Here is a 12,005-nt window from a genome sequence, read left to right as displayed (position 1 = left end):
GACAATGCTATAAGAATGTACACACAGTTTATATGTGACGGTTTTCTCTCTTTGCAGCTACGCCTATCAGAAGGAGGAGGGGGTGTACCCGGAGTGTCAGTTTGTCTATGATCTGGAGGTTCCGGAGTCCTTCCAGCCCAGAGTGGGGGATGGGGAGGTGCAGGAGTTCCGCTTGTGGCCCCTGGATAAGGTAAGTCACTAGTGAACCACACCAGGGTTTCCAAATCATCCCCATAAATAAGAATACTTCCAAGTTATGCAGGTTCTGGAGCTGCTTACACATAATCAGTGTTTAAACTGCATCTGACTAGCCACAAGACCTGTATTATTCATAAAGGGATGAGCTGGCAACACTGAACCATACCACATATGAGGAGAGCACAGAGCCTCCATTGAAACCCATTCCTATGACTTCTTATTAACACCTCCCCCCTGTACTATACCTGTTTACCCACCCCTCCCCCTTCCCCATACCCCACACCACTGCCTCTAAGGGACACAACTGACCCATTGCCTATTCCAGCTGTCTGAGCCAAAGTCACATGGGGCATCATCAAGCTCCAGTTTGCATCGTTCAGAATCCGCTCCCTCCCATAAACTTCCATGTTGCATCCCAGAAACCCCTGTGTCAGTCTTACATTGCCACGCCCCCTTCATCTGATAAACTAGGAGAGAGCAGGGACTGCAACAGCCACGCCCCCTCCTATCAGTGGTGAAGGGATGACGTGCACCACACCCCTTCCCAGAGGTCACAACCTGTGTAACTGTGTCTCTGCTGCTAGTTTACTATCAGTACAGGTACAGAGCAGCTGCTTATAGTACACACACCAGAGTTCAGGCAAGCCCCGCCTTCATGTCCGTCACTAACTGACTGACCATGATGTCAATCAAGAACTATTCATCTGGGAGTCGCTCAGATCTGTTAACCTGCTGAGCGGTCTGGACGAGCTCAGCTCGTCCAACACCGCCAGAGGCTGCCGCTCAGGCCCTGCTGGGCCGATTTCCACCAAATAACAAGCAGCACACGCAGCCGGCACTTTGCCAGCCGCGTGTGCTGCCTGATCGCCGCTGCAGCGCGGCGATCCGCCGCGTGCAGCGGCGAAAGAGGGTCCCCCCAGCCGCCCGAGCCCAGCGTAGCCGGAACAAACAGTTCCGGCCAGCGCTAAGGGCTGGATCGGAGGCGGCTGACGTCAGGACGTCGGCTGACGTCCATGACGTCACTCCGCTCGTCGCCATGGCGACGAGGGAAGCGAAACACGGAGGGCCGCTCATTGCGGCCTTCCGTGTTATTCCTTGCCGCCGGAGGCGATCGGAAGATCGCCTCCGGAGCGCCCTCTAGTGGGCTTTCATGCAGCCAACTTTCAGTTGGCTGCATGAAATAGTTTTTTTTTAATTTAAAAAAAACCCTCCCGCAGCCACCCTGGCGATTTAATCAGAACGCCAGGGTGGTTAAATCCATTATTCACTACCCAGTTCATGGCATTCTACTGTATGGAGATATTAACCAAAGTTCCACCATATTATTATTCTGTATTTATATAGCACTGACATCTTCTGCAGCACATTACAGAGTACATAGTCATGTCACTGACTGTCCTCAGGAGAGCTCACAATCTAATCCTGCCATAGTCATAGTCTAATGTCCTACCATATTATTATTATGTATTTATATAGCACTGACATCTCCTGCAGCACATTACAGAGTACATAGTCATAGTACAGTGAATTGCAAATGTATTCGCCCCCCTTGAAGTTTTCCACATTTTTTCACATTACTGCCACAAACATGAATCAGTTTTATTGGAATTCCACATAAAGGCCCAACACAAAGTGGTGTACATGAGAGAAGTGGAACGAAAATCATACATGATTCCAAACATTTTTTACAAATAAATAACTGCAAAGTGGGGTGTGCGTAATTATTTGGCCCACTTTGATCTGAGTGCAGTCAGTTGCCGATAGACATTGCCTGATGAGTGCTAATGACTAAATAGAGTGCACCTGTGTGTAATCTAATGTCAGTACAAATACAGCTGCTCTGTGAGGGCCTTATAGGTTGTCTAAGAGAATATTGGGAGCAACAACACTGTGAAGTCCAAAGAACACACAAGACAGGGCAGGGATCAAGTTATTGAGAAATTTAAAGCAGGCTTAGGCTACAAAAAGATTTCCAAAGCCTTGAATATCCCATGGAGCACTGTTCAAGCGATCATTCACGAATGGAAGGAGTATGGCACAACTGTAAACCTACCAAGACAAGGCCATCCACCTAAACTTACAGGCCGAACAAAGAGAGTGCTGATCAGAAATGCAGTCAAGAGGCCCATGGTGACTCTGGACGAGCTGCAGAGATCTACAGCTCAGGTGGGAGACTCTGTCCATAGGACAACTATTAATCATGCACTGTACAAAGTTGTCCTTTATGGAAGAGTGGCAAGAAGAAAGGCATTGTTAACAGAAAGCATAAGAAGTCCCGTTTGCAGTTTGCCACAAGCCATGTGGGGGACACAGCAACCATGTGGAAGAAGGTGCTCTGGTTAGATGAGACCAAAATGGATACTTTTTGGCCAAAATGCAAAACGCTATGTGTGGCAGAAAACTAACACTGCACATCACTCTGAACACACCATCCCCACTGTCAAATATGGTGGTGGCAGCATCATGCTCGGGGGGTGCATCTCTTCAGCAGGGACAGGGAAGCTGGTCAGAGTTGATGGGAAGATGGATGGAGCCAAATACAGGGCAAACATGGAAGAAAACCTCTTGGAGACTGCAAAAGACTTGAGACTGGGGCGGAGGTTCACCTTCCAGCAGGACAATGACCCTAAACATAAAGCCAGGGCAACAATGGAATGGTTTAAAACAAAACATATCTATGGTTTAAAACAAAACATATCTATGTGTTAGAATGGCCCAGTCAAAGTCCAGATCTAAATCCAATCGAGAATCTGTGGCAAGATCTGAAAACTGCTGTTCACAAACGCTGTCCATCTAATCTGACTGAGCTGGAGCTGTTTTGCAAAGAAGAATGGGCAAGGATTTCAGTCTCTAGATGTGCAAAGCTGGTAGAGACATACCCTAAAAGACTGGCAGCTGTCATTGCAGCAAAAGGTGGTTCTACAAAGTATTGACTCAGGGGGCTGAATAATTACGCACACCCCACTTTGCAGTTATTTATTTGTAAAAAATGTTTGGAATGATGTATGATTTTCGATCCACTTCTCACGTGTACACCACTTTGTATTGGTCTTTCATGTGGCATTCCAATAAAATGGATTCATGTTTGTGGCAGTAATGTGACAAAATGTGGAAAACTTCAAGGGGGCCGAATACTTTTGCAACCCACTGTATAATGTCCTACCATATTATTATTATGTGTTTATACATCTCTGAAATCTTCTGCAGCACTTTACAGAGTACATAGCCATGTTGCTGACTGTCTTTAGAGGAGCTCACAATCTAATCCTACCATAGTCATAGTCTAATGTCCTACCATATTATTATTATGTATTTATATAGCACTGACATCTTCTGCAGCACATTACAGAGTACATAGCCATGTCGCTGACTGTCCTCAGAGGAGCTCACAATCTAATCCTGCCATAGTCTAATGTCCTACCATATTATTATTATGTATTTATAAAGCACTGACATCTTCTGCAGCACATTACAGAGTACATAGTCATGTCACTGACTGTCCTCAGAGGAGCTCACACTCTAATCCTACCATAGTCATAGTCTAATGTCCTACCATATTATTATTATGTATTTATATAGCAGTGACATCTTCTGCAGCACATTACAGAGTACATAGTCATGTCACTGACTGTCCTCATGGGAGCTCACAATCTAATCCTACCATAGTCATAGTCTAATGTCCTACCATATTATTATTATGTATTTATATAGCACTGACATCTTCTGCAGCACATTACAGAGTACATAGCCATGTCGCTGACTGTCCTCAGAGGAGCTCACAATCTAATCCTGCCATAGTCTAATGTCCTACCATATTATTATTATGTATTTATAAAGCACTGACATCTTCTGCAGCACATTACAGAGTACATAGTCATGTCACTGACTGTCCTCAGAGGAGCTCACACTCTAATCCTACCATAGTCATAGTCTAATGTCCTACCATATTATTATTATGTATTTATATAGCACTGACATCTTCTGCAGCACATTACAGAGTACATAGCCATGTCGCTGACTGTCCTCAGAGGAGCTCACAATCTAATCCTGCCATAGTCTAATGTCCTACCATATTATTATTATGTATTTATAAAGCGCTGACATCTTCTGCAGCACATTACAGAGTACATAGTAATGTCACTGATTGTCCTCATAGGAGCTCACAATCTAATCCCTACCATAGTCATAGTCTAATGGCCTACCATATTATTATTATGTATGTATATAGCACTGACATCTCCTGCAGCACATTACAGAGTACATAGTGATGTCACTGACTGTCCTCAGAGGAGCTCACACTCTAATCCTACCATAGTCATAGTCTAATGGCCTACCATATTATTATTATGTATTTATATAGCAGTGACATCTTCTGCAGCACATTACAGAGTACATAGTCATGTCACTGACTGTCCTCAGAGGAGCTCACACTCTAATCCTACCATAGTCATAGTCTAATGTCCTACCATATTATTATTATGTATTTATATAGCACTGACATCTTCTGCAGCACATTACAGAGTACATAGTCATGTCACTGACTGTCCTCAAAGGAGCTCACACTCTAATCCTACCATAGTCATAGTCTAATGTCCTACCATATTATTATTATGTATTTATATAGCACTGACATCTTACTGCAGCACATTACAGAGTACATAGTCATGTCACTGACTGTCCTCAGAGGAGCTCACACTCTAATCCTACCATAGTCATAGTGTAATGTCCTACCATATTATTATTATGTATTTATATAGCACTGACCTCTTCTGCAGCACATTACAGAGTACATAGTCATGTCACTGACTGTCCTCAGAGGAGCTCACAATCTAATCCTACCATAGTCATAGTCTAATGTCCTCCCATATTATTATTATGTATTTATATAGCACTGACCTCTTCTGCAGCACATTACAGAGTACATAGTCATGTCACTGACTGTCCTCAGAGGAGCTCACACTCTAATCCTACCATAGTCATAGCCTAATGTCCTACCATATTATTATTATGTATTTATATAGCACTGACATCTTCTGCAGCACATTACAGAGTACATAGTCATGTCACTGACTGTCCTCAGAGGAGCTCACACTCTAATCCTACCATAGTCATAGTCTAATGTCCTACCATATTATTATTATGTATTTATATAGCACTGACATCTCCTGCAGCACATTACAGAGTACATAGTCATGTCACTGACTGTCCTCAGAGGAGCTCACACTCTAATCCTACCATAGTCATAGTCTAATGTCCTACCATATTATTATTATGTATTTATATAGCACTGACATCTCCTGCAGCACATTACAGAGTACATAGTAGTGTCACTGACTGCCCTCAGAGGAGCTCACACTCTAATCCTACCATAGTCATAGTCTAATGTCCTACCATATTATTATTATGTATTTATATAGCCCTGACATCTCCTGCAGCACTTTACAGAGTACATAGTCATGTCACTGACTGTCCTCAGAGGAGCTCACAATCTAATCCTACCATAGTCATGCTGTAGGCCTCTCTTGCAGTGATGTGGCACTTTAGATTTCTCTTGCCCAGCCAGTACTACACAGAGTACAGATATTGATCAGTAATGATTATTTATCACTAGTGGCTCTATGTAGCTTTGATAAGTCATCCCCCCCCCCCCCCCCCCCCCGTCTGTGTCCAGCGCTCTCTGCAGGGAATGTGATTGGATGTGTGTGACTTGTGTTTCCTGATATGTAATGTGTGTCACTGTCACTGCACAGGTGAAAGACGCCATTGCCACAGAAGAGTTCAAGCCAAACTGCACCCTGGTGATCCTGGACTTCCTGCTGCGGAGGGGCCACATACAGCCAGACACAGGTACCGCTGAGGGGAGTGGGGTTCATCCTGAGGGGAGTGGGGTTCATCCTGAGGGGAGTGGGGTTCATGCTGGGACTGGATAATCGTATCCTCACCTACGCCAGATTCTCCTTTCCTGACACAATCAAGACAAGACAAGACAAATAACATTTACATCGCGCTTTTCTCCTGGCGGACTCAAAGCGCCAGAGCTGCAGCCACTAGGGCACGCTCTATAGGCAGTAGCAGTGTTAGGGAGTCTTGCCCAAGGTCTCCTACTGAATAGGTGCTGGCTTACTGAACAGGCAGAGCCGAGATTCGAACCCTGGTCTCCTGCGTCAGAGGCAGAGCCCTTAACCATTACACCATCCAGCAATCACATAGTGGTGCACATATTACCCACCCCTCTTGTACTTCGAGACTTGTACCTACAGAAATGGCGAGAGGGGAGGCTTTCATTTGTTTAGGTAGACTGCCCTGTTAGGTGTCAGGGGTGGAGCAACAGAATTATCCACTGCTCCCATCGCTCCACCACGGCGGATCCCCTCCGTGAATCTCTCCACTGGCTTCCTATCCAGTCCAGAATCAGATTCAAGATACTGTGTCTGACCTACAAATCTGTTGGACTATTATATAAAATAGATGAACCAACTATGGAGAATACTAAACTCAATTAAGCGTCAGTTCTCCTGGAGTGGGTCAGATGGGCTGTATAGCCACTGTCATACCAACAATATGTATTTGTAGTATCACAGATATCTCCATTGAAATAATAGAGTCTTAGACGTAGATCCTTTTGTATAAAAATGTATTCTTGTTATATACAAGCAATATACAAAATTACATAGAACAATGTTATCAGAAATATTGAAGTAACATAATAAATATCTAACAGCTTTGGTCATCTGAAGTACATGAATTAAAAAGATACTTTACCAAACTCTCATTCCTGGGTGTCTGAACCCACGACCCTGAGATTAGTCCCATTCTAAGCCATACGATATACAGTGCCTCTAATGAACCCAACTGAGCTTTTCAAGGCCATATTTATTCTATTTGTTCCTTCAGGGTCACCAAAAGGCCAGACATGTCTAGACATGTCCCATCCATGTGAGGGGGAGTTGGCCTTGGATGGAGCCAACTTGAAATTTACGGCATACAGGGTTTATACACAGTTGATAGGTCGTTCAGAGTTCATACTTTTACTAGGTGAAAGTTCTTTCTACAGAGTTCACCAAGAGTTTAGCTTACTAGGTGAAAGGGTATCTATAGTTCATAAGCAGTTCATACGGTTATTATAATTCACAGCACACCAGATGTAATAGGATTATTAAACACACACTGCACATGATATAATAATGCAAACAGTTACATTAGTCATATACCATAAGATATGCATATATGTTTCTCTAATTATAGTTCTTACACTATTTAAGTTTACCTAATGACAACCTGATAATAAAGATTAAATATCTTTGACAAATCCATCCACAAAACCTGTCCAACCTACATTTCTGATCTTACTCAGAGATACACACCTAGCTGCTCACTCTGCGCTTCCAATAAACTTCGCCTAACCCCCCCCCCCCCTCCGCATCACCCAGTCCCATGCACGCCTCCAAGACTTCTCAAGAGCCGCTCCAACACTATGGAACTCCCTACCTCCACCCATTAGGACAGCCCTCACCTTCAACACCTTCAAAAAGGCCCTCAAAACTCACCTTTTCACTCTGGCCTACCACCCCTCACAAGTGCTCTAAACCCACAGCTGAACTCTGGTCCCCTATCTCTCGTGTCCCTACCTCTCCCTCTGGATTGTAAGAGTGGGTCCACACTAGACCCAGTTGCAGGACGGACACTGCAGTCCGGATCAGGGGAAGTACCCACCGTACTGCAAACTGATGAAAGTGCATCAGTTTTGCATCAGTTTCCGTTCAGGTTTTTCCCTGACAGAAAACGTCTCCATCATTAGGAAGGAGTGGGAGGATTTTTTTTGGGCCAATCATAAAGCTCAGGCTATCCGTTTTAACATCCGTTTTTTGCCTGTGGAGCTGGAGATGCGTTTTCTCATTACTTTCACTACCCCTGCGTGTATCCGTGGTCCTGATCCGTTGTGTGAAAATGCAGCAGGTCCGGACCTTCTGATCAGGTTTTGAAAACGGATCCCCGCAAATGCAGACGGATCAGTTTTTTACTTGGGTGAGGCTGGCTGCTATTTTAAACATTAGTATCCGGGACTCCGTTTTTCATCAGGTTTGAAAAACGCAGCCACGGATACGTTTCCGGACCTAGTGTGGACCAGCTCTTAGCCTTTGGGCAGGGTCCTCTTCCTTTTGTGTCCTACCTGATCATGCACCTCCATTACTGTGAACCCATGTTATGCATCTGAGTGAACCTAACTTGCCTAATCTCCATGCTCCATCCAGTGACTGACTAAGCATTACCTTGTACTCATACTGTGCTGTGTGATCTCCATGCTCCCTCCAGTGACTAAGCATTACCTTGTACTCATACTGTGCTGTGTGATCTCCATGCTCCCTGCAGTGACTAAGCATTACCTTGTACTCATACTGTGCTGTGTGATCTCCATGCCCCCCTCCAGTGACTAAGCATTACCTTGTACTCATACTGTGCTGTGTGATCTCCATGCTCCATCCAGTGACTAAGCATTACCTTGTACTCATACTGTGCTGTGTGATCTCCATGCTCCCTCCAGTGACTAAGCATTACCTTGTACTCATACCGTGCTGTGTGATCTCCATGCTCCCCTCCAGTGACTAAGCATTACCTTGTACTCATACTGTGCTGTGTGATCTCCATACTCCCCTCCAGTGACTAAGCATTACCTGGTACTCATACTGTGCTGTGTGATCTCCATGCTCCCCTCCAGTGACTAAGCATTACCTTGTACTCATACTGTGCTGTGTGATCTCCATGCTCCCCTCCAGTGACTAAGCATTACCTTGTACTCATACTGTGCTGTGTGATCTCCATGCTCCATCCAGTGACTAAGCATTACCTGGTACTCATACTGTGCTGTGTGATCTCCATGCTCCATCCACTGACTAAGCATTACCTTGTACTCATACTGTGCTGTGTGATCTCCATGCTCCCATCCAGTGACTAAGCATTACCTTGTACTCATACTGTGCTGTGTGATCTCCATGCTCCCATCCAGTGACTAAGCATTACCTGGTACTCATACTGTGCTGTGTGATCTCCATGCTCCATCCAGTGACTAAGCATTACCTTATACTCATACTGTGGTGTGTGATCTCCATGCTCCCATCCAGTGACTAAGCATTACCTTATACTCATACTGTGGTGTGTGATCTCCATGCCCCATCCAGTGACTAAGCATTACCTTGTACTCATACTGTGCTGTGTGATCTCCATGCTCCCCTCCAGTGACTGAGCATTACCTTGTACTCATACTGTGCTGTGTGATCTCCATGCTCCCATCCAGTGACTAAGCATTACCTTGTACTCATACTGTGCTGTGTGATCTGGTCTTTCTTGTATTCCTGTATTGTCATATTGCTGTATGTCACCCCTAAATATTGTCTGTAACATAAACTAATGTCCAGCGCTGCGTAATATGTTGGCGCTTTATAAATACAATAAATAATAATGGGGATGCTGCCGCACGATTGTGCCAGGAATGGAGAATCCCGCATAGGTGAGTATACTTTTCGAGTCTGTGCTGCAAGCATTGTTACTACTATGCTGTGCTGCCCTACTTCCTGTCTGTGACCATTGTCTTTCTGGAAGTTCTGCCGTTTTTCTGCTAAAACATGGGATGTCCCTCTCTCTGATTTACATATTTTTTTCCTCCAGAAAAGTTCTACACAAAGTTTGTGGAAAAGCTGCACTCCCCCCTGTGACGTGGGCCAGACCCCGCCTCCATAGAGAATGAAGGCCGCTATGATGGACATTGCATGAGACAGACTCCGCCCCCATGAACAAGGGCTGCTATGTGATTGGACAGTGATGGAGAGTGCCTGAGAGGATCACAGGTCTGGAGAGTGGACTTCAGAGCCGACACACAGCGTGTGAAGTAATACGGAGTCCAATGCTTTGTCTAATTTCAGTAGTTTGTAAGCCAGAGTGTTAGTGGAAACTTACCCAAAAATGTTGCCTTCTGAGCCTTGACCCAGAGAAACAAAGACATGAGCATTCTGGGAAGTCTTGACCACTTACTGTATACTGTTGCTATGGTTTCCTGCAAGTTTGGTTTGATATTTTTTCATATGTAATATAAAGTTATATGGTAACTGTTGCAGATTTAAAGGGACCTTGAGGAGTAAAAAAACAAAAACAAAATTGGAACTTACCAGGGGCTTTCACCAGCCCACCGTAGGTCAGGAGGTCCCCCGGCGCCCTCCTGGCTCCTCTCCCGATCCCTCTGCAGAAAGAGTGTCGGGCTGACACTTCCTGATCGGCCACGCTCGTCATCACAGTACTGCGCATGCTCGGTTTAGAGTCAGAAAAACGCGCATGCACAGTACTGTCACGCTAGCTGCCGCTGTGATGACGGCAAGTGTGGCCATTCAGAAAGTGGAGCCAGGAGGACGCCGGGAGACCTCCCGACCTACGGTGGGGCTGGATAAAGCCCCAGGTAAGTTCTGATTTTGTTTTTAATTATTCCTCGGAGTCCCTTTAAAGGAAATGTTAAGAGACAAAATGCCCCAAGTTGAACCTCCCTGGGGCTTCTTCTAGCCCCCTGTTGTTGTTTTGGTCCCTTTCTGTCATTTTGCTCTGATCTAAGCATCAGCTGCCCTTCTCTGAAAGCTGCATGTGTTGCCTCCTCAGTGGTGCTTTTGTGCAGGTCGTAGAACTTGCTACTGCACATGTGCTGAATGCTCCAAGGAATTGCTACTCGTGGCCAGCGACTGGCGGAGATGGCAGCTTTCCAAAGGTGTACAACGGCTGAGGGGAGCAGCGCGGAAAGACGGCACAGTGGCAGGGGGCAAGGAGAAGCACTACAGAGGTTAAACTGGGGACATTTTTTCAACTTACTATACCATTTAAAGCCCAGCAACATACCAGACTGAAGAAGGCAGCCATGTTGATCAATGCAGATTAGAAGTATTACCTTTCGTAATGACTTTCATGTTAAGTACCCCCATTGTGCAGCTTTGCTCCTCATCAGGCTTAAAGGGAAGGTTCACGCAACCAAAAAAAAAAAAATCCACTTACCTGGGGCTTCCTCCAGCCCGTGGCAGGCTGGTTGTGCCCTCGATGCCGCTCCGGAGGCTCCCAGTCTTCTCCAGTGGCGCACCGGACCTGACCAGGCCGGCTGCCAGGTCGGGCTCTTCTGCGCTGCAAACGTGCGTCTCACTGGTGCGCGCTGACGTCATCGGACGTCCTCCGGGCTGTACTGTGCCTGCGCAGTACAGCCCGGAGGACGTCCGATGACGTCAGCGCACACCAGTGAGACGCACGTTGGAGTGCAGAAGAACCCGACCTGGCCAGGTCGGGTGCGCCACCGGAGACTGGGAGCTTCCGGAGCGGCGCCGAGGGCACGTCCTGGCTGCCACGGGCTGGAGGAAGCCCCAGGTAAGTGGATTAGTGTTTTTTTTTTTTTAGGCTGTACCGCAGATATTCCCTTTAAGACTGTACAGACCCGAGGGTCCTGCAGAATTATGGTAACTGTTTGTTCAGTGGCATTAACATGAAGCCCCTTCCCACTTCAATTCCTCCTACCCATAGGTGAGAAGTGTGATTCTACTACAACAGATTGAAAACCTTGTAAAAACATTATGTGGAGAAATAAAGAGTGCAAAATAAATAAACTGCTGTTACTTTCCAGATGACCCTTGTACTTTCTTCTTAGGACAAGTCCCACCATTTCACAGATTCCTGATTTCTGCTGCTATGCAGGCATGTTGGGAGATATAGTTTTTTTCTTGCTTTTGGTGGTGTGCAGTCACACCTAACTGACCCACCTACCAGCTGAAACCAGCGAAGACAGGAAGTAG

General features: G+C 45.6%; 1 protein-coding gene across 1 annotated transcript in view; it reads left to right on the top strand.

Annotated features, from left to right (window-relative positions):
- The window catches only part of LOC137542420 (uncharacterized), a 37,112-nt gene extending 25,866 nt beyond the window's left edge, over nt 1-11,246 (top strand). The window contains exons 7-9 of the mRNA XM_068264315.1: nt 58-190; nt 5,949-6,045; nt 9,862-11,246. Of these exons, the coding sequence (XP_068120416.1) occupies nt 58-190; nt 5,949-6,045; nt 9,862-9,908 (277 nt within the window). The 3' untranslated portion in view covers nt 9,909-11,246. The remainder of the gene's footprint in view (nt 1-57; nt 191-5,948; nt 6,046-9,861) is intronic.
- Nucleotides 11,247-12,005: the final 759 nt, after the last annotated feature.

This window comes from Hyperolius riggenbachi, chromosome 2 (genome assembly GCF_040937935.1).
Source record: "Hyperolius riggenbachi isolate aHypRig1 chromosome 2, aHypRig1.pri, whole genome shotgun sequence".
NCBI lineage: Eukaryota > Metazoa > Chordata > Amphibia > Anura > Hyperoliidae > Hyperolius > Hyperolius riggenbachi.
The sequence above is the reverse complement of the archived record's forward strand: the minus strand, read 5'-3'. Positions and strand labels throughout refer to the sequence as shown.